The 24,027-nt window shown below is 65.6% G+C and overlaps 2 protein-coding genes across 7 annotated transcripts in view; one reads left to right on the forward strand and one right to left on the reverse strand.

The window, feature by feature from the left end:
* Positions 1-18,733, forward strand: part of LSP1 (lymphocyte specific protein 1) — a 43,076-nt gene extending 24,343 nt beyond the window's left edge. For 2 of the 4 annotated variants that reach the window (XM_078433839.2, XM_078433841.2), the window contains exons 2-11: positions 7,280-7,414; positions 9,762-9,929; positions 11,668-11,863; positions 12,214-12,306; positions 12,574-12,617; positions 12,787-12,868; positions 13,774-13,908; positions 14,245-14,322; positions 14,473-14,578; positions 18,285-18,733. In XM_078433839.2, the coding sequence (XP_078289965.2) occupies positions 7,280-7,414; positions 9,762-9,929; positions 11,668-11,863; positions 12,214-12,306; positions 12,574-12,617; positions 12,787-12,868; positions 13,774-13,908; positions 14,245-14,322; positions 14,473-14,565 (1,024 nt within the window). In that variant the 3' untranslated portion in view covers positions 14,566-14,578; positions 18,285-18,733. The remainder of the gene's footprint in view (positions 1-7,279; positions 7,415-9,761; positions 9,930-11,667; positions 11,864-12,213; positions 12,307-12,573; positions 12,618-12,786; positions 12,869-13,773; positions 13,909-14,244; positions 14,323-14,472; positions 14,579-18,284) is intronic. The other 2 variants (XM_078433840.2, XM_078433842.2) reach the window with 2 other exon arrangements.
* The window catches only part of PRR33 (proline rich 33), a 63,937-nt gene continuing 55,738 nt past the window's right edge, over positions 15,829-24,027 (reverse strand). Inside the window, exons 1-2 of one of the 3 annotated variants that reach the window (XM_078433837.2) lie at positions 22,256-23,814; positions 15,829-17,157 (exon numbers count right to left, since the gene is read on the reverse strand). In XM_078433837.2, coding sequence (XP_078289963.2) covers positions 15,829-17,148 — 1,320 coding nt within the window. In that variant the 5' untranslated portion in view covers positions 17,149-17,157; positions 22,256-23,814. The other 2 variants (XM_078433836.2, XM_078433838.2) reach the window with 2 other exon arrangements.

Below are 24,027 nucleotides of genomic sequence, written 5' to 3' on the forward strand. Positions count from 1 at the left end.
AGCCACAACTTGGGCGCAGCGCTGGCTTTCTTGGAAGCTCTAAGGTCCACGGGTGCAGGGACCTCACTGTGGGCCCTGTCACCTGACGGGATAGAGAGCTGGTTGAAGAGGGGGGTGGGGACGAACAGGGGACAGGCCACTCCAGACCCACGAGCAGGGGAGGGGGATGGGGACAGCGGTGGCAGTGGCTGCGGTCTCTTGTCTCCTTTTCCCAGGAGGAGACCTCTCAGCCCCCCCGTTCAGCTGTGAACTGGGGTGGCCGTGCCCCCTAAGTGGGGTGAGAACCGGGTGGCATCTTGAGGCCCGAGGTGGGGGGCATCCCGGGCCAGGCAGGGTCTGGAGCTGGTGCTCCTCAGGGGACCCCGGTGACCTGAGGGCCAGGGCAGAGACGACCCTCCCTGATCTGCCCCCGGGGCTGGCAAAGAAAGATGGGCAGAAAGGGGATTCCTTGGCTTTGGGGGCTCTGTGGGGCAGCTAGGGGGTTTCCCCAAACAAGAGCCCCACCAAGTGCCACCCCACGGGGGAAAGATGAGGGCAAGGAGGCCCAGCGAGGGCCCTGCGGAGGTGACACGGTGGTTAAGGGGGTGCTGGCCTCGATGGCGAGAAGGGGATGCCCAGGCAGAAGGTGGGCCCGGCTGGGGGCTCGGGGCTGATGAGGGTGTAAAGGATCCCGGTGGAGAAGCCGCTCTGGACTCCCTCCCCTCCCCGCCCGCCCCGGGCAGGGCTCTGAAGGCCCAGAGCCCCCCAGCCGGGCCGGCCGGTGGCTGGGAAGGAGCGAAGGTCCCTCCTCTCAGCCCTGGCCTAGGCCCCGGGGCAGGTGGAGCAGGGCCCCCAGAGGCCGCGGCTGTGCCCCACATCCCCCAGCACTAGGCCGGTGTCCTGGAGGAGGCCCCAGCCCGGGGGCCTCTGTCCCTCCCCACTTGCCAGGGTAGCTTGTGCCCCCAGCCTGTGCCTTTCTCTCTGTGAGCAGGTCCGTGTCCCCTCCTCTGGGGAGACTTCTTAGATGGGACCTGCCCACCAGGACCAAGAGGGAGGTGGTGTGGGGCAGGCCAGGTCGGCCGACGGTGCCATCCAAGGGGAAGCGGGAGCTGGGGTGGCCTGGGGAGGGGTCTTGGTTCACACGGTGCCGCACCCTTTTTACAGCTGGAGAGCTGAGGCTGGGCCTGGGGTCTCATCCTGGGCAGGGGGTCAGAGAGACCAAAGCCACAGCCCTGCCCTGGTCCCAGCCCCTCCACCTGGGCTGGCGGGCTGTGTGGTTGCCTCCCTTTGGCCTTCACCCCATCCCCCCCTCACCCCTTCAGCCTTCACCCCATCACCCCAGCGAGGTCAACAGCCTCCCCCCCCACCTGTGTCCCCTGCAGCTGCCTTCCACGGAGCTCCTCCCTGCTCAGAACCTCCTGGGACTCCCAGAGTCCCTAGCTGCTCTGCCTTGGGTCTTCCAGAGACCTAACAGGACCCTCAGGCCCCTGGGCCCTGCCTTGTTAATGCTGCCCCCTCTGGGAGGAACCACAAAGGGGAGGGGCAAGAAGGATCGAACTCCTGCACAGCTGGGCAGAGCTGCGTGAGGTGCCAGCCTGTGAGGGGGAAAAACGGGGGAGGAGGAGGAGAGGAAGAGGAGGAGGGGAGGAGGAGAGGAGGGGAGGAGGAGGTGGGGAGGTAGGGAGGAAAAGGAGGAGGGGGGAGGAAGGGGAGGAGGAGGGGAGGAGAAGGGGGAAAGAGGAGGAGGGGAGGTGAGGAGGAGGAGTGGAGGGGGAGAGGAGGAGAGGAGAAGGAGGGAGGGAGGAGGAGGGAGGGAGGAGGAGGAGGAGGAGGGGAGGGGAGAGGAGGAGAGGAGAAGGAGGGAGGGAGGGAGGGGGAGGAGGAGGAGGGGAGGGGGAGGAGGGGAGGTAGGGAGGAAGAGGAGGAGGAGAGGAGGAGGAGAGAAGAGGAGGAGGAGGAGGGGAGGAGTAGGGAGGGAGGGGAGGAGGAGGAAGGGAGGGGGAGGAGGGGAGGTAGGGAGGAAGAGGAGGAGGAGAGGAGGAGGAGAGAAGAGGAGGAGGAGGGGAGGAGTAGGGAGGGAGGGGAGGAGGAGGAAGGGAGGGGGAGGAGGGGAGGTAGGGAGGAAGAGGAGGAGGAGAGGAGGAGGAGAGAAGAGGAGGAGGAGGAGGGGAGGAGGGGAGGAGGAGGAGGAAGGGAGAGGGAGGAGGAGGAGGGGAGGGGAGAGGAGGAGAGGAGAAGGAGAGAGGGAGGGGAGGAGGAGGAGGGGAGGGGAGAGGAGGAGAGGAGAAGGAGAGAGGGAGGGGGAGGAGGAAGAGGGGAGGGGAGGAGAGGAGAAGGAGGGGAGGGGGAAGAGGAGGAGGAGGAGAGGAGGAGGAGAGAAGAGGAGAGGAGGAGGAGGGGAGGAGGAGAAGTAGGGAGGAGGGGAGGAGGAGAGGAGGAGGAGAGAAGAGGAGGAGGAGGGGGGAAGAGGGGAGGAAGGGGGAGGAGGAGGAGGGGAGGAGGGGAGGAGGAGAAGTAGGGAGGAGGGGAGGAGGAGAGGAGGAGGAGAGAAGAGGAGGAGGAGGGGGGAAGAGGGGAGGAAGGGGGAGGAGGAGGAGGGGAGGAGGGGAGGAGGAGAAGTAGGGAGGAGGGGAGGAGGAGAGGAGGAGGAGGAGAGGAGGAGGGGAGGAGGAGGAGGGGAGGAGAGGAGGAGGAGAAGTAGGGAGGAGGGGAGGAGGAGAGGAAGAGGAGAGAAGAGGAGGAAGAGGGGAGGGGGGAGGAGGAGTGAGGGAGGGGGAGGATGAGGAGGGGAGGAGAGGAGGAGGAGAAGAGGAGAAGTAGGGAGGAGGGGAGGAGGAGAGGAGGAGGAGAGAAGAGGAGCAGAAGAGGGGAGGACAGGAGGAGGCGGGAGGGAGGGGGAGGAGGAGGAGGGGAGGGGAAGAGGGGAGAGGAGAAGGGGAGGTAGGGAGGAAGAGGAGGAGGAAAGGAGGAGGGGAGGAGGGAGGAGGGGGAGGGAGGGGGAAGAGGAGGAGGGGGGAGGAGAGGAGAAGGGGAGGAGGAGAAGTAGGGAGGAGGGGAGGAGGAGAAGAGGAGAGAAGAGGAGGAGGAGGAGGAGGAGGGGAGGAGAGGAGAAGGGGAGGAGGAGAAGTAGGGAGGAAGGGAGGAGGAGAAGAGGAGAGAAGAGGAGGAGGAGGAGGAGGAGGGGAGGAGAGGAGAAGGGGAGGAGGAGAAGTAGGGAGGAGGGGAGGAAGAGAAGAGGAGAGAAGAGGAGGAGGAGGAGGGAGGAGGGGAGGAGGAGGAGGGGAGGTAGGGAGGAAGGGAGGAGGAGGGAGGAGGGGAGGTAGGGAGGAAGGGAGGAGGAGGGAGGAGGGGAGGTAGGGAGGAAGAGGAGGAGGAGAAGGGAGGCCGGCAGGAAGGAGGCCTAAGGCCTCGGTGCTCCAGGCCTCTCCCTGTGCCCCAGGCCTCTGCTCCCTGGTCACGTGAGACCCTGCTACCCCACTGCTGTCCCGGGCTCCCTGAGCCACCGCGTCCCCAGTTAGCCTGGTTACTCTCCCTGGGTCAGCGGGGTCTCGCCTCACCCGTAGTCCCTCTGTCTCCCCAGGGACTCTGGAGATCTGGAGGCTCCTGTCCCCTCCCGGCCCGGAGCCCTCCCTGCCAGTCTAACTGCATCTCCCCTCCTCCACGCCCACTGGGCCTCCTTCCAGAAAGGACCTGAAGGCTGGCACAGGGCTTCCCGGGGCCGCCTCACGGGGGGCTCAGAGACTCTCCCGTCCGCCTCCCCGCAGCCGCCCCTCCGGGGCCACCTGAGCGCTCTGGCCGCTGGCCTTGGCTTGGCTCTTGTACCCTCTCCCTTGCCCACACACTCCGGTTCATCTTTCCGACCCAAGTTCAAGGTCGCCTCCTGGGCTCCCCTGGGCAGCGGGACTGGGCTCCTTGTGGGGGGTGGGGGTGGGGGTTGTCTACCTGGGGCAGTGACTTTGAGGAAGCCCGGAGACGCGCCCGGAGACCTGCTGCCGGAGGGGGCACGGCTGGGAGGGCGGTCTGGACCCGCGCCAGGGCCCTCGGGTGGGGTGTGGGGGGAGCCGGGTCCCCCCAGCTGCATCTCCGTGTGCCCACCCCTGGCCCCGGGCAGCAGCGTGCCCCTCCCGCCGCCCCACCCCCCGCCCACCTGCTCATTTGGGGCCGCCTTCGAGCTCCCCGCTCACCCCCGCTGCCGCCTCTCTGCAAGGACGAGTGACCTCCGGGGCCCTGGCGGTGCCCACAGACCCCTCCCCGTGCTGCCTGGGGCAGCCCCCCGCCCGCCTCGCGTAACCAGTGAGGGGCACCCTCGGAGTTGTGGGGCGTGGGGCTGCCCTCCCCTGAGCTCCCTGACGGGGCCCCCGACCTCTGCCCTTGGGGCCCGCTCTCTGGGAGTCGGGGACGCTTGCCGTCCTGCTGTCCCCGGAAGCCAAGGAGGAGGAGGAGGAGGCCTCTCCCCGGGCTGGCTCCCACTTCACTCACGGGCTCTACGGCCGCCGGAGGGACCAGTGGCTCTGCAAGTGTCCACCCCGGTCGACAGCGTAGAACCCCCTGGCGAGGCGGGGCGCGGAGGGGACCAGAGACCCCGGGGGTGGTCGGTCCGCGGTGGGGCTGACCAGGGCTGCTCCCCCGGCCTCTCTGGCAGCTTCCTCTGGCCGTGTCGGGGACACCTGTGGCCCAGAGGGTCCCCCGCAGACCTGAAGAAAGGGTTCTCCGACGACAGGCCTGGCCCTGCCTGGCTGTCCTCCCTTTGGGCCCCTGCCCCCGAGCCCGGCGCCCGAGCTCTCCCCTCGACCTTTAGGCACCAGAGACGGGTGGCCTTTAGGCCTTTAGGCGCCGGACAAGCGGCCTGCAGGGGGCAGAGTCAAGCTGGGACCAAACCCACGCAGGCAGACAGGGGAGGAAGGAGGTGGGGGCAGCTGCGAGGGCCGGGCCGGCTCAGGAGCCTATCACGGGACCCTGGTGGGGGGACCGGGGGGCCGCAGAGGGAGGAGTGGGGGGCCGGCGCCCCGAGTCGGGGCCGGTAGGCGGTGGACGTGGCCAACGGGGCAGCCCCCGAACGCGGGGACCCCCGCTCGGAACGGGGAGCTGGGAGGCGGCCCGGGGCCCGCTGGGGTGCGCGCGCCCCGTGCACCTGGGTGGGGGCGAGGCCCCGCGGCGGAGCCCGATGCTGGGGGAGCAGAGCCCCACTCGGCAGCCCCCGGGGCTGAGCCCCGGGCTGCAAAGAGCCAGAGCAGACACAGGAAATAGCCTAATTGCGTTCGCTAAGGAACACCAAATCCCTTACAGCTGCACGCGGGCTGAGCCAGGGGCCACGGGTGGGGCGGCCATCGCCGGTGTCCTGACAGCTCCGTGGAGCCTGCCAAGGGGTCTGGGCTGCTGGCCGGGGAAGGGGGGCGCCTTTCCCAGGCCAGAGGCCCCCACCCCACCCCAGGAGAGCCGCCCCCTCTCAGTTCCCAGAACGGAGCCCAGCTGTGGAACAGTGAGGGGTGAGGTCACGGGAGGGGCCAGAGGGGCCGCATTACTCACATCCTGGGGCTGGTGGGAGGGGGGAGGCGAGGGGGAGGGCCCCTTGTCCTTGGGCCGCTGGGGCTCCCGGCCCAGGGCTTTGGGGAGACGCCAGGAGACCCCTACCCTGTATCCCTTGTCTGCCTGCCCTCCCCCCCCCACCCCACTCCCCGGCCCCTGCCTGTCAGGGCTCCCGGGGCCACGTGCAGATGGCGGGTCGCAGAGGGTGGCCCTCGGAGGGGCCGGCTCACAGGGCCGCTTGTCGGGGCGATGGCAAGGACAGCAGAAAACGGGGTGTGGAGCGGGGACCCCGGACCTGCCATTTTGGCCCCCGCCTTGTTCCTGCTCGTGAATCCGTGTGCGTGCTGTGGGGTGTTTGGAACCGTGGGTGGAGGGTGGGTGAGCGTGCCACGCGGGCCTGGGTGTCGAGCTCACGGAGGACGTGTGTGTGTGTGTGTGTGTGTGCACGCGCATTATTGCCTCGTGTGCACCTGGGCGTGCAAGGGGGGCCGGGCCCGCGTGGGGCTCTTGTGGCCTGGACATACCGCCCGACAGGTGGACCCCAGAGGATCTGTTCATGTCTGTGTGTGGGGTGACAGGCAACTTGCGGGCTCTGCACTCAGATCTCGGGGCAAGGGTCTGGGGAGCGGGAACCACGACCCTGGGCCCCGGGGCAACACTTCCCCAGATAACGTGGCCCTGCAGCCTCCGAGCCGAAGGCCCAGGGCAGGATGGGAGCAGGCGTGGGGAAGGAAGGGCTCCCTAGGCCCCCGGGGGTGGGAGCCGAAGGCACTTCTGAGCATCGAGGGTGGGAGACCAGGGGTGCTGCGGGCTGAGCAGGTCTGGAGTCCCAGGTGGCCACGGCGGGGGGCGGTGGGGGGGAGCGGGCCTGGAGCCCGGGGCTGAGGAGGGCCTGGCTTTTGTCTGGGAGGCTCTGGGAAGACCTGGGACAGATTAGATCATGGCTGGCAGGGCTGCTGAGACCATGGAGCCGGCCGTCCCGGCCAAGGGACGGAGTCCCAGAAGGAGCGGGCCGCGGGGTCAGGCGGCGGGCAGCAGCGGGAAGGGACCGAGACCCCAGGCTAGGGCAGTGAGCCCTGCAGAGGCAGAGACCAGGACTCCCCTCTCTGGGTCCAGTGGAGCCTGGGTGGTGGGGGAGGCAGGGCCGTGTCGGCGACCCAGGCCCGGGGTGCCCCCCGGATGCCGACAGTGTGAGATCTGCTAGGCCAGGGCCAGGGGGACCAGGCTGTGAACCCCTCGTCCCAGGCTGACCTTGTGTCGCCCTTAGTGAGGGACCCCGAGAAGCCACGGGGTCAGCGTGCACCGAGGGAGCAAGCTCTCTGGCTCTGCAGTGGCCTCGGGTCCGTCCTCTGTGAACGGGCCCAGAGAGGTCAGGTTCAGGGTGCAGGCAGCCTCTTCTTGGGGCCCTTGGGGGGGGCAGGAGGGAGGGCCCCAGCCGGGGTACCCGGGCAGGGAGGTGGCTGCCCGGCTGGGTCTGCCCCTGGCCTGACAGTGCCTGATCGGCGAGGCTGCTGCCACCGGATTCCAGTGGGGACACGTGGCACCTGTCTGGTACCTGCAGCAGCCGCTTCCCAGGGCCTCGGGGGCCACAGAGCCAGGCCCGCCCGTGTCCCGGCTCTGATTAGGTCCAGGAGGCCTGGCTGCTGGGCTGGGGTGGGGGGGGGGAGGACAGAGGGTCTCAGTCCTGCCTGGACACCGGAGCCCCCTCCACCACCGGGAGGACAGGAGCAGCGGGGCGCAGGCTGAGGCCCGACTGACGCTCCGTGTCCCCCAGGCTCACGACTCAGCGGAGCGTGGAAGATGAGGAGGAGGCCGCCCGCGAGCGTCGCCGCCGGGCGAGGGACAGGGAGCTTCGGGCCCGGGACGAGGACGGCCGCCAGTCCCCCGAGCCGCCGGAGCGGGAGAGCCTGTAAGCCGCCCCCCAGCAGTCCGCCTGGCCCCGCTCCCCCGGGCAGAGGGGAGGCTGGTGGTGGGGCCCTGGGCTAGGGCTCCCGGAGGAGGAGAGTGAGGAGGGGCTCAGCGCGGGTGCGGAGACAGCTTAGGGTGAGGGTCCCTGAAGCCCGAGGCGTCAGTGGAGGCGGCCGGCCGGCCGGAGGGACTCACGTGCGGCCACCCCTCCCAGCCAGCCTCCCAGAGCGCTGACTCAGGCTCTGGCCGCCCTGCGCGGCCCTGGCCCCTGCTTGGACCGACACTGACCCCAGCTGCGTGGCCCTGGCCCCGGAGCCCCCCGCCCAAGCTCCCTGCTGCCGGTGACTCATGGAGGCCACGTCCAACTTGGCGGGCCGCAGGCCGGCTCGTTTCCTCCCTGGGCCCAGGAGGCCTCCGCGGCCGGGCTGGGCTGTTTTTACAATAATGCCCCCCTTCCTCCCGCCCCTGTTTTGTTCCATTTTCTCCGAGTCAGCAGCTCTGGGCGGGGTGGGGTGCTGCAGCGGTCACGGCCCCTCAGGCCAGGTCCTCAGTTTAGATAGCAGGGGCAGGGGGCACATGGGGAGCCCACCAGCACCAAATCCCAGTCCTGCCCTGACGGGGGGGGCGGGGGACAGGGTCTCACCCTGCTGCCCGCGGAGGGAGCAGTCACCAGAGCCCTGGAGGGAGACATGTCACCCACACACGGGGACCCCAGGGTGACAGGAGAGGCACAGCCCAGCAGTCAGGGGGCCCTAGACGAGTGGAGGAGGCACAGCCCAGCTCTTGGGGAGCCTTGGACTGATGGGGGAGGCATAGTTCAGCTCTCAGAGGCCCTAGACTGATGGGGGGGCACAGCCCAACTCTTTGGGAGCACTGAACTGATGGGGGAGGCATAGCCCAGCTCTCAGGGGACTCGAGACCAAGGGAGGAAGCACAGTCCAATTCTCAGGAGGCCCTAGACTGATGGGGGAGCACATCCCAGCTCTCAGGAGGCCCTAGACTGATAGGGGAGGCATAGCCCAATTCTCAGGGGGCCCTAGACTGATAACGGGAGGCCTAACCTAGCTCTCAAGATATCCTAGACTGATGGGGAAGCACAACCCAGCTCTTAGGGAGCTCTGAACTTATGGGGGAGGCATAGCCCAGCTCTCAGGGGACTCTAGACTAATGGGAGGGACAGAGCTTAATTCTCAGGAGGCTCTAGATTGATGGGGGGACATAGCCCAGCTCTCAGGAGGCCCTAGACTGATGGGAGAGGCATAGCCCAGATCTCAAGAGGTCCTAGAGTGATGGAGGCACAGCCCAGCTCTTAGAGAGCCCTAGACTGATGAAGGAGGCATAGCTCAGATCTCAAGAGGTCCTAGACTGATGGGGGAGTCACAGCCCAGCTCTCATGGGACTCTAGACTGATGAAGGAGGCATAGCCCAGCTCTCAGGGGACTCTAGACTAATGGGAGGGGCAGAGCTTAATTCTCAGGAGGCTCTAGACTGATGAGGGAGGCATAGCCCAGATCTCAAGAGGTCCTAGAGTGATGGGGGAGGCGCATCCCAGCTCTTAGAGAGCCCTAGACTGATGAAGGAGGCATAGCCCAGCTCTCAGGGTACCAAGACTGATGGAAAAGGCACAGCCCAGCTCCTGGGGAACCCTAGACTGATGGGGGAGGCATAACCCAGCTCTCAAGGGATAGACTGATGGGGGAGGCATAGCCCTGCTTTCAGGGGAGCCTAGACTGATGGAAGAAGCATAGCTCAGCTCTCAAGGGACCCTAGACTGATGAAGGAGGCATAGCCCAGCTCCTGGGGAACCCTAGACTGAAGGGGGAGGCACAACCCAGCTCTCAAGGGACCCTAGACTGATGGGGAAGGCATCGCCCTGCTTTCAGGGGAGGCTAGACTGATGGAGGAAGCATAGCTCGGCTCTCAGGAGGCCCTAGACTAGTGAGAGAGGCACAGCCCAGTTCTCAGGGGACCCTAGACTGATGGCGGAGGCACAGCCCAGGTCTTAGCAGGCCCTACACTGATGGAGGAAGCACAGCCTAGCTCTGTGGGAACCTTAGTCTCATGAGGGAGACATAGCCCTGTTCTTGGGGAGCCCTAGCTTAATAGGGTCAGACACAACCTCGGCCTCAGGCAGCTCCAGACTACGGAGGAGACACAGTCCTGCCCTCAGGGATTCTCTAACAGCGGGGAGGCTCAGCCCAGCCATGCGTGCTGCCCCTGGCAGACAGGGTCTCCCACCCCTGGAGCCCAGGGTCTGAGGAAGGAAGGAGAGGTGGCCAGTGTGTATAGCGTGCCCCCTGCCCCTCATGGCCCCGTCCGGCTCTGAGCACCCGGTGCTTCTCTTTTAGCCTCAGCCTGAAGCCCTCGGAGGCCCCTGAACTGGATGAGGACGAGGGTTTCAGCGACTGGTCCCAGAAGCCAGAGCCACAGCGGCAGCCCTGGGAGGCCGGGGGGGCCTCCAACAGCGGGGAGCCCCCTTGGAGCGAGAGTCCGGAGGGGCAGCAGGAGGAGAACAGGCAAGTGGGGGTCAGAGGCCGGAGGCAGGGTTACCAGGCAGGGGCGCTCTCCAAGCCCCCAGCCCGTGCCTGAGCAAAGGCCACTGGCCCCGCAAAATGCCCCCCGGGCTGGGAGCAGGGGGAAGGGAGGAAGAGAGCTAGACGGCGGCGGGGCGGCGGGCCGAGGGGCTGCGGGGAGGGGTGGGGAGGAAATCTCATTCCTGGGCTCCCCAGGGCCCCTGGGCCCCATCCAGACCAGCTGCGGCCCGGCCAGGGTGTTGCCACATCAGCACACATCTGCAGCCCACTTACGTAATGGAGGCTCTGCGCCCCTGCCGCCCGCCCGCCCCTTCCTCCCTCGGGGCTGGCTGATCTCCATTCCCACGGAGGGGAGCAGGTATTTCCAGATGTGTGGGCCTGTGAGTTGGCCTGGAGGGACAAGCTTTCCAGATGTGCAGACGTGTTTGCTGGGCTGAACAGGGCAGGAGGGGGTGGGGGCCCAGGGATGGGGGGCTGCTCCGGGAGCTTTACCCCCACCCCAGTTCTGGGGTCTGAGGCACCCTGCAGGCGTGCTCAAGGGCCCCCCACCGTGGGCAGGGTCCAAGCTCTACCCAGGAGCTTCGAGCTTGGGGGACACCACCTCCCGGCCCTTTAAGGCCCCTCTAGTCTCCATCTCTAGCTAGGACCGTCCCCGTCTCCAGTCTTCCAACCACCCTACCAGCAGGCTCCTGCACCCCAGGAGCCAGCTGCCTGGCTGGGGCCCTGGTCCTGGCCAACCCCTGGTCACCGGTGCCCCTGCAGGCCTCATTTTCCCCCATCTGCCTTTGAGGCTCAGTGCACACCCTACCCTTCTGAGGTGGGTCTGGGGTCTGCAAGGGTGGCCTGTCCCCTGGTGTCGGGTGGCCGCAGCCCTGCCGGCTGCCTCCTCTTTCCCGCCGGCCTCAGGCCACAGCTGTTCCCAACAGCAGGGGGCACTTTGGCTCTTCTGTTGAACCCTCCTGCTCTGCTCACAAGCAAGCCTCCTCCCCGCCCCACACCTGCCTGGCCCCGGGACCCGCTGGAGCTGAATGGGCCCTCTGTGTGCCCGGCCGGCTCGCACTGACCCACCTTGGGCGGTGGGTCTGGGTCTGGGCTGGCACCAACACCAAGGGGCGTGAAATCATGGAAAATGCGAGAATTTCTTGCTGGTTCAGTCCTGCTCAAATGCAGAGCCCTGCTGGCTGCCGGCGGGCATAGCCAGTGCAGGCAGCCCCTCTTCTCAAGGGTGCCGTCCTAGCTGTGACCTCGGCCCTTGCCTTGTCCCTTAGCTGATCGTCCCCCAAACCACCCACAGATCCTGCCCTGCTCCTATGTGAAACCCTTCTTCCTCAGGCCCACCTGCCTCCCTCATGGAGCAGGGCAGAAGCAGGCGGAGGGGGGGAGGGCCTAGGCCAGCAGGGTGGACACAGACAAGCATGGGCTGGGGGCTGGGGCCCATCCAGAGAGTCTGGAGACCGGGTCCGGCCTCCGAGTGTGAGGCGAGAGGGGGCTGAGGCAGCGGGCCCTGTCTACAAAGGCGCCCCAGGGCTGGAGGGCTGCCTCCGAGGTCCTTGGGCCCACTTCCCCCGATGAGGCTGGGGTCTCAGGATTCCTTGGCACTCAACTGGTCAGACCGCCCCCACCTTCCGGACGGAGAAGCTGAGGTTTGGAAACCCAGAGGGACTCAAACCCAGCAACTGAACGACCTTCACCGGGATTGCATCCCTCCCCTGCCCCCCAGGCCCCATCAGCATGCCTGCGGGAGCCAGGGTGGTGATGAGCAGAGTCCAGCCAGAGTCAGCCTGGAGGAGTTGCATCTGAGCCCCAGCTCAGAGCTCCAGGACGGGCCGGGAACAGAGGAGACAGAGCCCAAGAGCCCAGAGGGGACCGTCCAGGGCAGCCTGGGGCCGGTAGAAGCCGAAGAGGCAGACGAGCAGGTGATGGTGGCTCCCTTTGGGGTCCGGGTGCACCCCGCCCCTCGGGCTGGGTCTGTGTCTGCTGACCGTCTGCTCAGCAGGCTGCCCTAGAGGGAGACGCCCCCCCCCCACCCCAGACTCTGTGGCACCCGCATTCCCAGAGGGAGGAGGGTCTTCGTGACCCTGGGATCAAGCGACTTTCCTCTGGACTCACCAGTCCCCACTGCAGAGAATTCGAGAAACAGAGCATGTCAGGGCTGGAAAGGGCCTGAGGCCCAGGGAGGGGAAGATGTTTGCTCCAACAAGTCCCGAATGGGGCAGGAGGGGTGCAAGGGGTGCTCATCATATAAACTCTGATGTTCTATTCCTAGCACCAGAAACGCCAGCAGCCCAGGACGCCCAGCCCCCTGGTCTTGGAGGGTGCTACCGAACAGGGCTCACCTCCCCTGAGCCCCAGCACCAAAGTAGGTTGAGCCCCAGAGCCTGCTGCCTTTTCCTCTTCCCCAGAATCACAGCACCAACCCCACGACAGCCCCAGAGAGGAAGCCACACGGCAGTGCCAGGAACACGAGTACACCCTGCTCTTTCTCTGCCATCCCCCCAGCCTGGCACTCAGCACATCCCTGAGAAATGAATCAGCGGATGGCTCGATTGGTGGATGGGAGTCACTGGGGCAATGGGGGGGTGGGGGGCTCTGGTTGGAGACTCACATCTCTGCTTGCCTTCCGCAGCTCATCGACAGAACCGAGTCCCTGAACCGCTCCATCAGGAAGAGGTGAACCTGCTGCTTTCCAGACTAGGACTTGGGGTTCCCCAAGACGGTGTCGAAGAGAGGGGCCTGGGGGCTAGAGATGCAGAGCCCCGAGGGAGCTCTGGTAGGGGCCAGGGTGGGTGTGGAAGCCCAGTGAGGGAGCATGGGGCGTGACCCTTCTCCTACCCTCCAGTAACAGCGTGAAGAAGTCCCAACCAGCCTTGCCCATCTCCAAGATTGATGAGCGACTGGAGCAGTACACACAGGCCATTGAGGTATGCTCAGGCCTCCCTTCTTCTGCTGGGTCCCTCCTCCATTCACATACCCATTGTCTCATCCCAACCACACCCCTCCATCCAACCAAGACCCTTCTATGCAACCAATACCCCTCCATCCAACCAAGACCGCTCTATCCAACCAATACCCTTCCATCCAACTAAGACCACTCCATCCAACAAATACCCTTCCATCCAACCAAGATCCCTCCATCCAACCAATACCTCTCCATCCAAACAATATCTCTCCATGCAACAAAGACCACTCCTTCAAACCAACTCCCCTCCATCCAACCAATACCCTTCTATGCAACCAAGACCACTCTATCCAACCAATACCCTTCCATCCAACTAAGACCCCTCCATCCAACCAAGACCACTCCATCCAAACAATATCTCTCCATGCAACAAAGACCACTCCATCAAACCAACTCCCCTCCATCCAACCAATACCTTCCTATCCAACCGATGCTCCTTCATCCAACCAATGTCTTTCCATACAAACAACACTCCTCCATTCAGCGAACACCCCTCCATCCAACCACCGCTCATTCAGACCTACACCTCTCTGTCCTACCAATGCCCCTCTCTCCAACAACCCCCCCATTCAATCCGTGCTCCTCCAGCCCTATGTTCTGAGCAGCATGATAGCACCACATCTGTCTCTTACCCCACCATATCACCTGTGCTCCTCAGATCAAGAAGGTGTTTCACAAGTACACCAAATGGAGGCACATGCATTTTTTTTTTCAGAGTGCCCTGCCCTAGCCCCTTACTGGGAAAGCACTCCTCTGGAATACAAAGATGTAGAAGAAGTCATGTATTGGAGACCCTCACCCTGGCTTCTCTGACATGTCCCATGTGGCTGTCCACTAAAGTGGTCCTGGGTTTTTCCTCCTCTGCAGACTGCTGGCCGGACCCCCAAGCTGACCCGCCAGCCCTCCATTGAGCTGCCCAGCATGGCTGTGGCGAGCACCAAGAGCCGGTGGGAGACAGGAGAAGTGCAGGCTCAGTCCACTGCCAAGACCCCCTCTTGCAAGGTAACACCCATCCCAGGGTGAGGTGGGGTCCCCTTGGTGAGGCCAGTATGAGGCTGTCTAGGCTGCAGTGTGGGTAGACAGAGCACTGGGATGTTTGGGGGGTGCTCACCAGGCTGGCCCCCAGAGTGGAAGGCCATGTGGGGGAACTGGTGGCCCAGTGCATGTAGGTGGTGCCACTTTCCCTTTCTTACTTCCTCCCCTGGGCTCTCGTACAAGGAAGTGGGTGGGCAGGCCTGGGACCCAGCCGGGCAAGGCTGGACAGGAGAGAAAGGACCACGGCTTTGAGTTCCCTGGTCGAGGGTCTGCACCTGTGATATGTCCTTCCTCTGAACATAGGATATCGTAGCTGGAGACATGAGCAAGAAAAGCTTCTGGGAGCAAAAAGGAGGCTCCAAGACGTCATCGACAATTAAGGTAGGGTCTAAATGTGGCTGATGTAGGGAGGGCAGGTCTAGCAGTTGAAAGCAAAGAGGGGCTATCCTCAGTGTATCCGGGAGGGCTTCCCAGAGGCAGCACCATCTCCGTTCTGCCGCTCTCAGCTTTGCTCTTGGTCACCTCTCCCAGCAGAGCACTCCGTCTGGAAAGAGGTACAAGTTTGTGGCCACCGGACATGGGAAGTATGAGAAGGTGCTTGTGGACGAGGGCTCGGTGCCCTAGGCTGCCCTTCTTGGTGAGTCCAGGGCAGCAGCCCGAGCGTGAGGTGTCGTGTGTGTGGAACGGGTCCTTCTGGGAATGTGGAGCCATGGACAAGGCCCGCTTTGTTACAGCTGCAAGGGCGGCCTGTGGGGACTGAATGCCCGGCCTTGGAGCTGGTCGGAACCCACACTTGGCTCGCTCTCCTATACCAGCTGGGGGCCCCTCCAGGGTCCACCACCCCGCCCATCACCTGGTGAAGAAACATGGTCCACTGCCGTGGTTAGACACACTTTATTAGTGGCCTGGGTCCCAGGATCCATTTACAGCACCCGTTATGCCCTGCGTGATGCAGCTGGCCGCCTACTGGCTGCCTCTTCCCCTCCTGAGTCCTGCACCCAGGCACCTCCGTGTCCCTCTGCCATCACTGCTGACCCCATCAGAGCCCTGGCCCCTGTCTCGAGTCAGCGGGGACTGCAGACGCGGGGGCCCCAAAGCCGCATGAGGCCTGGGGTCCCCTCTGCTGCCTCCCCTGCCCCGGGACCAAGGACACCCGTCCTTACCCAGCCATCGAAGCTGGGCCCCGCCCCCATCTCCCGCCAGCGAGCCCCCCTCACACCTTGCCCCCCAGGCGGGGGGATCAGAGGCGGGCAACAAAAGGAGCTGAGCCTGGGGTCTGGCCTCCCCCCACCCCCCACATGTGTCAGGAATGACAGTCAAACCGCTGATGCAGCCACTGGTGCCCACGCACAACTGAGTCGCCCTGGCCAGCCAGCCCTGCTCTGCACAGCAAACAGAAATCTGTCCCCCATCTTTCCCGGAGGGGCGGGGGGACCACAGAACCCAGCCCCAGCATCCTCCCTGCCCTGCCGGCCCGCAGCCCCTCAGGAGCCCAGGCACCCCCCTGCACCTCCTTGCCCCGAGTCCCGAGACACGGGCCCTGCTGTGCGGGGCCGACTCATCTACCCGCTGCCTCATCACTGAGCCGTGTTCCTTCCTTCTTGTGCGTGGTTTTACCCCGTTAGCCCCATATATATTCTACCCCAGTGCAGACCCCTTCTCTGCCCCAGTCCATGCCATGGAGACCGGCCTCCTCCCTGACCCCAACTGCCCCTGCCGCACCCCGCCACAGTCCTTCCTGCTGCAGCCTGTCCGTCCCGCACCTCCCGGCTGCCCGGTGTCCGTCCGGCCCTGGCGCCCTCTGCAGTGGCCGTGGCTCCCCAGCTGGACCCGCTGTCCCTCTTCTGTCCACACCACGGTCCTAGGCCCCGGTGCCGCCCTGACCGGTCACTGGAGCTTCCAGCCAGCTGCCGTCCGGTTGAAGTTCTTGGGCTTGGGGTTTAGGTCCACGATGGAGTGGACTATAGGGGGCGGCCGGGCGGCTGCCTCCTGCAGCTTCCGGGCGTTGAATCGCGGCCTGCACAGGAAGGGCAGGCGGCCCAGGCCGGCCAGGGTACAAGCCCCATCCCCGGGCCCAGCCGGGCTGCCTTGGGACTTGGCCACGGACATGCGATACAGCACCGCGTCCCACATCCTGGAGGCCCGGGAGGCTGGGGGCCGGGACGCTGGGAGGGCGGGGGCTGTCACCTCTTGCCCCCCGCCCTCTGGGCTCTGCTCTGGCCCCGGGCATGGGGATGTTTCCGCCTCCTCCATCAGCTGCTTCTTCAGGCGCGTCCAGCCGCTGAGCCGGGGCCTCGGTGCAACTTTGGGGACAGGGTATGGGTGCGGGCCTGAGGGCGGGGACGGGGACGAGGCCGCCCGGGGACTGGAGACCTGCTCGGCCTCAGCGGCAGGGCCAGCCACGGGGGGCTTCTCCACGGGCTCAGCTGAGGCCGGCCTGTGAGGCGAGGGTCCCGGTGAGCGGTAGGTGGGGACTATGGGCACCACAAGCCGAGTGCCGCCCTCTCTGGGCACCAAGGCCTCAGGGCCAGGGCACTGAGGAGGGGGAGCCTCAGGGCAAGGACCGGCAGTCTGGGCCTCTGTGGGCAGAGGGCGGGTGTGGGCCGCGGGGGCCGGGGGCTGGGCCCCAGGAGGGTACGGGACCGTGTCCCGGTCCTGCCCACCAGGCCCCCCATCTGGGGCCGTCTGGCAGGGCTCCGGGGTCCTGGCCCGTGGGGACGGCACGAGCCGGATGTGTACCTGGCTGACGTGGGTGGCCCCTGCCGTGGGGGCCGAGACCTGCGTGAAGCCACTGGGGGACCGGGTGGGGTGCAGGGCCGGCGTCGTGAGCCGGAGCCCCGTGGCCTTGAAGTGGGCAGCCAGGCTCCTGTGCTGAGTGAAGCTGAAGGGGGCTGTGGACGTCTGCAGGGGCGATGCCACGTGCTGGATGACGGAGGGGTGGGGGGAGCGGGGCAGGGCGGGCACGGAGCGCGGGCCCTCCGCGGGGCGCGGGGCCGTTGGCTCCTGGTCGTGGCTGGCCTCACTCACGGGGGACAGGGAAGTGCGGAAAGCCCCCAGTGGCACGGGGGCCCCGCCCCCGGTCATCTTCTTCCGGGCAGCCTTCCTCAGAAGTTTCTGCAGACGAAGGTTGTCCTTGCCTGGCTTGGGCAGCAGGGGTGGCGGGGGTCCCGAGGGCCCCGGGGGGCACAGGCCGGCCACGATGAGCATCGTCGCACCCTGGGGTGGAGAGGGACAGCCGTCACAGGCCGGCCGTCCTCTCTGCCGGTGCCCCGCCCCCCCCCCCCCCCCACCCCGTGGTGAGGTAGGAGCTCCTGAGGCCCAGAGGGGTCACGGCCCGACCCTGACCATCAGAATCTCTGCTTCCCGAGCGCCCGGCACCTGCCGGGTGTGTCCCTAGCAAGTCTGTCCGCGTCCACAGCTCTGCGGGGCGGCTCTGCCTCCAGCCGCTTCAGAGAGGAGCCCACGGAGGCCCGAGTGACTCGGTGGGTGACGGCCGAGGGCGCCGCCCGGGGGCACAGCCTAGACCGTGAGACCCGTGGACGGGCTCCAAGGGGGAGGCACGTGCTGGGCCGGCCGCCCGCCGGGGCAGGAAGAGCGCCCGCCCGCAGACGCGTGAGGGGCGCCACACCGTCGCCAGTCTGACCACAGGCTCGTCCACTGTGAGCCAGCGGTGAGGGTGGCGGCCAGAGGCTCAGGAAAGCTGAGGCTGCATCATCAGAGGTCGATTGGCCGGGAGGTGGGAGCAATTTTCGCTGAGCTACGCTAAATGGGATATTCCCGCAGACATCCTGGCTGGGGTGGTCCTGGCCAAGCCGCCCGCCCTGGTTTCTGGGCGCCACGTGCTCGCAAGGACGTTGACAAATGGCGTCTGGGCCAAGCCGGAGGCCGGCCGGTTTGTGGGAGGAAGGAGGCCCGGAGCTGCCGGCCTGTGGGGGCCGGCTCTGTCAGGCGGGAGCGGGTCTGCCTGGGGAGGGGCCTCAGGGGTCTGCCCGGGGTTCCCGCTCGGCTGTGCCTGCTTCAGGGGGGCCCAGGACCCCAGGGACCGCGGGAGCTCTGGGGCAGCCAGGCTAGCGGGAGAGCAGGCGACGGGCACAGCTCCCTTCACCTTGAATCCCAAGTAGGCCCGCAGCCCCGGGGGGGGCCCCCGGTGTCAGGAAGCAAGCTTCCAAGGTGGAAGCGGACGTGGGGTTCCGGTGGCTGGAGCAGGGCGGCTGCTCCCGGGGGAGGGGGTGCCGTAGGCAGGGCCAGCGTGGCCACCAGAGACGGGCTGGAGACGCGGAGGGCAGGGGGTAGCCCCCTCCCCGGACCGGAGCCTGACACCCCCACCCATGCCGGTGTTTCAGCTTTCCTGAGACCGCAGACAGCTCGGGCAGCACCCTCCGCCCTCGCAGGGGCGAGTCCAGCCAGACGCCCACCCCGGCCCTGCCACGGGAGCCGCTGCCGTTGCCTGCCTGGCCTGCCCGCGCCCGGCCAACACCCACCACCGTCGCCGTCTCTCCACTCCTCGACCCCCCGACCGCTCTCCCCTCCCGCTCTCTGACCCCCACTCTACCTCGCACAGCAGGGGCAGGAGAGGGACTCTCACTGGTGATTGACCAAAGGGGCCGCCCCCGCAGAGACCAAGAGTCCCCGAGGAAGGCCCAGCCTGGGCAGAGAGAGGACACGTGCTGGGGGACCTCCAGGTCAAGAGACACCAGCGCCTGCACCACCGCATTCTCAGGCCCTGCCCCCTCCCTGCTCCCGGCTTGCAGCCTTGTCCTCCGTGTGCAATAAAGCTCCTTGTGTGTTCCAAGTGCTGGCTCTGTGTCCATAACTGGGGGGAGCGACAAAGAAGAGGGCCAGCCCGGTGGGAAGTCCTCCCCAGCCCCTGGACAGTGGTAGGATCCAGAATCAGACACCCTGTCCTGTTTCATGGTCTTCTGCAGTATTAGACTCCGAGATCCAAGGTGTGTGGTGGCTTAAGTTGGGGCGCATATGATGGGGGGGTTCAGTCTTCCTCTTCCAGAACATCTATGATGCTTCCCTCCTTGACTGGCCAGATTAAATTTTACTGCACCCGAAACAGTGTGCATTTCTGATCTGTACCCCTAGACTGTGAACTCCCTGAAAACAAGACCCACCTTGGGGTCATCCCCCATTCCAGCACCTGGGAGGTGCTCAGTGAGGATTTGGTGGGTGGACAGATGTGGATGGTGGACGGACGGACGGATGGATGGATGGATGGATGGATGAGTGGATGGATGGACAAATGGATGGATGGATGAGCGGATGGATGGATGGATGGATGGATGGATGGATGGATGGACGAATGGATGGGTGGAGGGATGGATGGATGGATGGATGGATGGACGAATGGGTGGGTGGAGGGATGGATGGATGGATGTGTGGATGGATAGATGGATGGATGGATGGATGGACGAATGGATGGGTGGAGGGATGGATGGATGGATGGATGGATGGATGGATGGACGAATGGGTGGGTGGAGGGATGGATGGATGGATGAGTGGATGGATGGACGAATGGATGGGTGGAAGGATGAATGGATGGATGGGTGGAGGGATGGATGGATGAGTGGATGGATGGACGAATGGATGGACAGATGGGTGGATGGATGGATGGATGGATGGATGGATGGATGAGTGGATGGATGGACAAATGGATGGATGGATGAGCAGATGGATAGATGGATGGATGGATGGATGGACGAATGGATGGGTGGAGGGATGGATGGATGGATGGATGGATGGATGGATGGACGAATGGGTGGGTGGAGGGATGGATGGATGGATGTGTGGATGGATAGATGGATGGATGGATGGATGGATGGACGAATGGATGGGTGGAGGGAGGGATGGATGGATGGATGGATGGATGGATGGACGAATGGGTGGGTGGAGGGATGGATGGATGGATGTGTGGATGGATAGATGGATGGATGGATGGATGGACGAATGGATGGGTGGAGGGATGGATGGATGGATGGATGGATGGACGAATGGGCCGGTGGAGGGATGATAGATGGAAGGGTGGGTGGACAGATATGGATGATGGATGATGGGTGAAGGAGTGGAGGGATGGATAGGTGGGTGGACTGATGTATAAATAGCAAGATGGGTGGATGAATCTTGGCTAATGGATAGATGGATTGATAGAGAATAGATAGACGGGTACATGGGTGGATGTACAGAAGGTAGTTGGACAGAAAAACCATTGTATGGACAGTAGATGGAAGAAGCGATGGAGAGGCAGTCAGATCAATGTGTGCTGCATGGGTGGCTGGCTGGCTGGCTGGGTGTGTTGGTGGGCAGATGGATGATGGTTGGATGGACAGTGGAAGGGAGGAAAGAAGGTAGTGAATGTGAGAACGGATGGGAACAAGCAGGTGGGTGGGTGAACGGACCAGTGTGTGAAGGCGGAGACAGGGCGGAGGGAGTGCTCCCCAGCCCTGGGCCCGCACCCAGATCTGACATTGGGCTCTGCTGCCCTTGTCGTCGGGGGAACCCACTGAAGAGCAGGACCACTGGACCTTTGACGTTCTAGGTCTGGCTCTCTCTGCTGGGAACCTCCATTTTCAGAAGTCTCTGTGATTAAAATCGGCCTGCCTCCTGGAGGATGGAGTAAATACGGACCAGTCAGGAGCATTAACGCTCCACCAAGCCACAGCCATCTTTTCTCACCACGGCCCACCTTGGAGACTGCATCCAGGGCCGTCCTCTGCCAGCCGGGGCGCATCTCCCAGCGGGCACGCCACGTTCTCCCTCCCCACCCAGCGGGAAGGCACATCAGCCTAGGGGAGCAGCAGAGACGGCCACAAAGCCCATGGTGGCACAGTGAGCCGGGATCAGAGCAGAGGACGCCACGGGATGAGAGGCAGCGGGGGGGGGGGGGGGGGGGGGGGGGGAGGGGAGGGTGGACGGTGCCAGGAAGCCAGACGGCCACGCTGCCCTGACCCACCCCGGCCCTCTCAGGAGCCTCGCACCCCAGCCCAGCCTCGGGGACGGGGACCCAGGGCTTGTCTCCTCTGAGTATCTCCAAGCCCGCCTCCGCCGTGACGTAAGACCCTGCCTCTCAGAGCCTGCGGGTCGGGGCCTGCGCGCCAGAAGGGTCCAGAGGTTCAGAAGGGCCCCTGCCCGAGGGGTACCTGGACCGGGATACCCAGGCACTGCCCCCCTGCCATCGGTCCCGCCTGCCCGAGAGCCCCACCCCAGCGCAGAACTCCAGCCCCGCGTGCGGGAGGCGGAACAGACCAGTGACCTACACACGGTAAAGAGGCACCCAGGCTAGTGGGGCCGCAGACGCACGGGGCTGTGGCAGGACCGTCTCTGAAGTGCTGTGTCAGCCGCTTCTATCTGGGGCCTGGCAGAGCCCAAGCCCGTGGGGCTGGCACCAGTGTGGGTGCCCAGGACCTGTTCAAGGTCCCTCGGGCCCCGCCACCCCACCCGTGCAAACCGGGGCCCGGACCAGACTGAGGGGCCCCGCTCTCCCCCGCCACCCTAGGGTCCCCCCTGAAGGTAGCCGGAGCCAAACCGCTCTGGGGCCGCCTCTCCCTGTCCCGGCTTCCTCCCTGCTCTGTGGCCTCGCTCAGCACCTCCGGCTTTGGAAGCCGCCCCCCACCATCCCTGGGCCCAGGGCCTGCGTGGTCAGTTCTCAAACCCTCTCTGGGGTTGAGATCCATCCTGCACCCCGACCAGGGCTGGGCCACCCTTATCCCTTGCCCCCACCCCGGGCCCCCAGACCCCCTCCAGCCCTCCGGGGAGGCCCCTGCCCTGCCCCTCTCCTCCCACCCCTGCCCGGCCAGGCCAGGTGGACCGGGGTGTGGATTACCTGTCGAAGGTTCTCGGAGGCCTGCGGCCTGTCCAGCAGAGCCTGCTCAATGCTGTCCGGCCGCACCACGGGCCTGGTGCCCTGAGGGGGAGGTCACGGATACCCAAAATAAAACCTGTGCTGTTCCTCCTCTGACCTCAGCGCCCGTTCTCTGGCTCGGCCCGTTCACGGGAGAGCACCTGCCAGGGGCCGAGGCCACTGAGCGGGCGGCCACCCTCCTCTGCTGGCCGAGGAGGGCCACTGCAGGGCCTGGGGGTGCCCGTCGGCAGGTGCCGCTCCTAAGAGCAGCAGGGGCAGCGGGCGGCTCCCGGGAGCAAGGTGGTCTGAGCGGGGCTGGGCGTGCACGGGATTTCCTCGACCAAGCCCCAGCACAGCCTACAGACAAGGCCGAATGGTCCCGAACGTGCTGTCCCCACGAGTGTGCCCACGTCTGGGGGGGCAGGGGGTGGTGAGGACCCAGAGGAGCCAGCCTGAGAAGGGAAACCTTACCACAGGAAAGAGGCCACGGCGGCCCCCGGGAGCCTCGTGGGGCCCTCCCTAGAAGTGAGTCTTGAGGTGGTCCCGCTGGGCAGAGTTGGCCAAGGGTCAGCTGTATGTGGCCCCCCGAAACCCTGGCCCATCCGAGGATCTGGGCAGCTTGGGAGACAGCATCAGACGGGAGGAACAAGTTCAGATGGGAACGGGGGGCAGGGGGCAGGGGTGTCCCCAGTAACTCCAGCCTCCGCGAGGCAGGAGGGAGAGGGTCCCTGCCTCCCCCTGCTGTGTGACAGTGGGCATGCCTCTCCTGTCGTGGGTCCTGTGGCCTTATCTCCGACTTGCAGGGATTGAATGAGGTGCCAGCAGAAGCCTTCTGGAAGCTTCTGAGGCCCCAGAGCAGGCAGAGAGCTGGGTGGAGCTGGGGCTGGGGCGTGCAAGCCCCTCAACGTCCTTGACCGGAAGCCTCCTCCGTATCTCCCCAGGGCTCACCCCGGTCCTGCGCACTGAGCAGATCCCACCGTCGGTGCTCCTCCCTTGCCTGGAGCCCTCGGGTCTGGAAGGAGGTGCCGGCCTGCTCTGACCCCTCTTCGTGTCTCGGTTTCCCTAATCCGAGGGTCAGGCCCGTCGGAGCTCGTGGCCTTGCCAGCTAGTGAGGGGACCATCAGAGGCCCGGGAAAGGTGTCTGCCGGGCGGATGGTGCCATCTGGAGTTCTGTGGACAGAACGGCCAGGCTCCACGGGCACGTGGCGGAGCCCGCCCTGAGCAGCACGCTGAGTCTGGCCTCGGGGAGAGAGGACCTCAGGGTCTGGACCCCCAGACGGCGGCTCCCAGGCTGAAGGAAGGGGTACGGCCCCGGTCGCTGGGGGAGACCCAGCAGGACCGCCAGCAGTCGAGATCCCGTTTGGGCTGTTTCTTCTCCCACCCGTCTGTCCTGTGCCCCAACAGCACCCACGCGAGAGCCAGGCCTGGTCACTAAGTGGGGCGCAGACAGGACAGAGGCCTGGCTGAGGACGCCCAGAGCCCTGCTCTCCACGGCGGTCTCTGGGACGCCAGGCCGCGTGCTCTGATGGAGGACGCAGGTGGGCCTGGGGCAATGTGCCCACGCCCCAGACACCGTGGGGGGCGGGGGGCAGCTGGACTGGGGGAGTCGGGGCCCCCGTCTGGGACCCCACAGCAGCCTGGCCCAGAGAGAGCCTTGGCTGCATCCCTGGGGCCACTCCGTCCCTCCCGTCACCCCTCCTCAGCCCATCAAGAATGTGCCCGCTGTCGGGGGAGTAAAAATAGAAGCTGACACTTCCCGGGGAGGAGGGTGGACCTTGCCTCCGTCTCCAGACACGTCCCCCACATCCGCGCCTCCTCAGGCCTCCTCCTCTGCCGTTCCTATACTTGGTAAGGGGCCTGCGTGGGCACGGCCCCTTCCCGCCTGCCCCACATGCCCGGCCACCCAGCCCCTGGCCAATGGGCTGCTGGGAAAGATCAAATGTCACTATAACATGAGGGCGTGAGCTGAGCGGGCAGTGCCTGAGCCGGTCCTGTCCACAGGGAGCTCTAACCCTTCTCTCCAGACTCAGCCACAGGTCGGTATGGCCCAGGGCTGGGCGGGGCCGGCCCGGCATCTGAGGCACGTCTTGGGTCCCGGGGTGCTGAGAGGGGCCAGGCCGTCGTGTTCGCACATGTCTCAGCTCCGAGCGTGGCGGCCCGGAGCGCCCACGAAGACAGCCCAGGGTCCCAAGGGTGCTGGCGCAGAGGGCGATGCTCTCTGGACGTGGGGGAAGCCACTCTGA

Source organism: Panthera onca, chromosome D1 (assembly GCF_046562875.1).
Source record: "Panthera onca isolate mPanOnc1 chromosome D1, mPanOnc1 haplotype 2, whole genome shotgun sequence".
Taxonomy (NCBI): Eukaryota; Metazoa; Chordata; class Mammalia; order Carnivora; family Felidae; genus Panthera; species Panthera onca.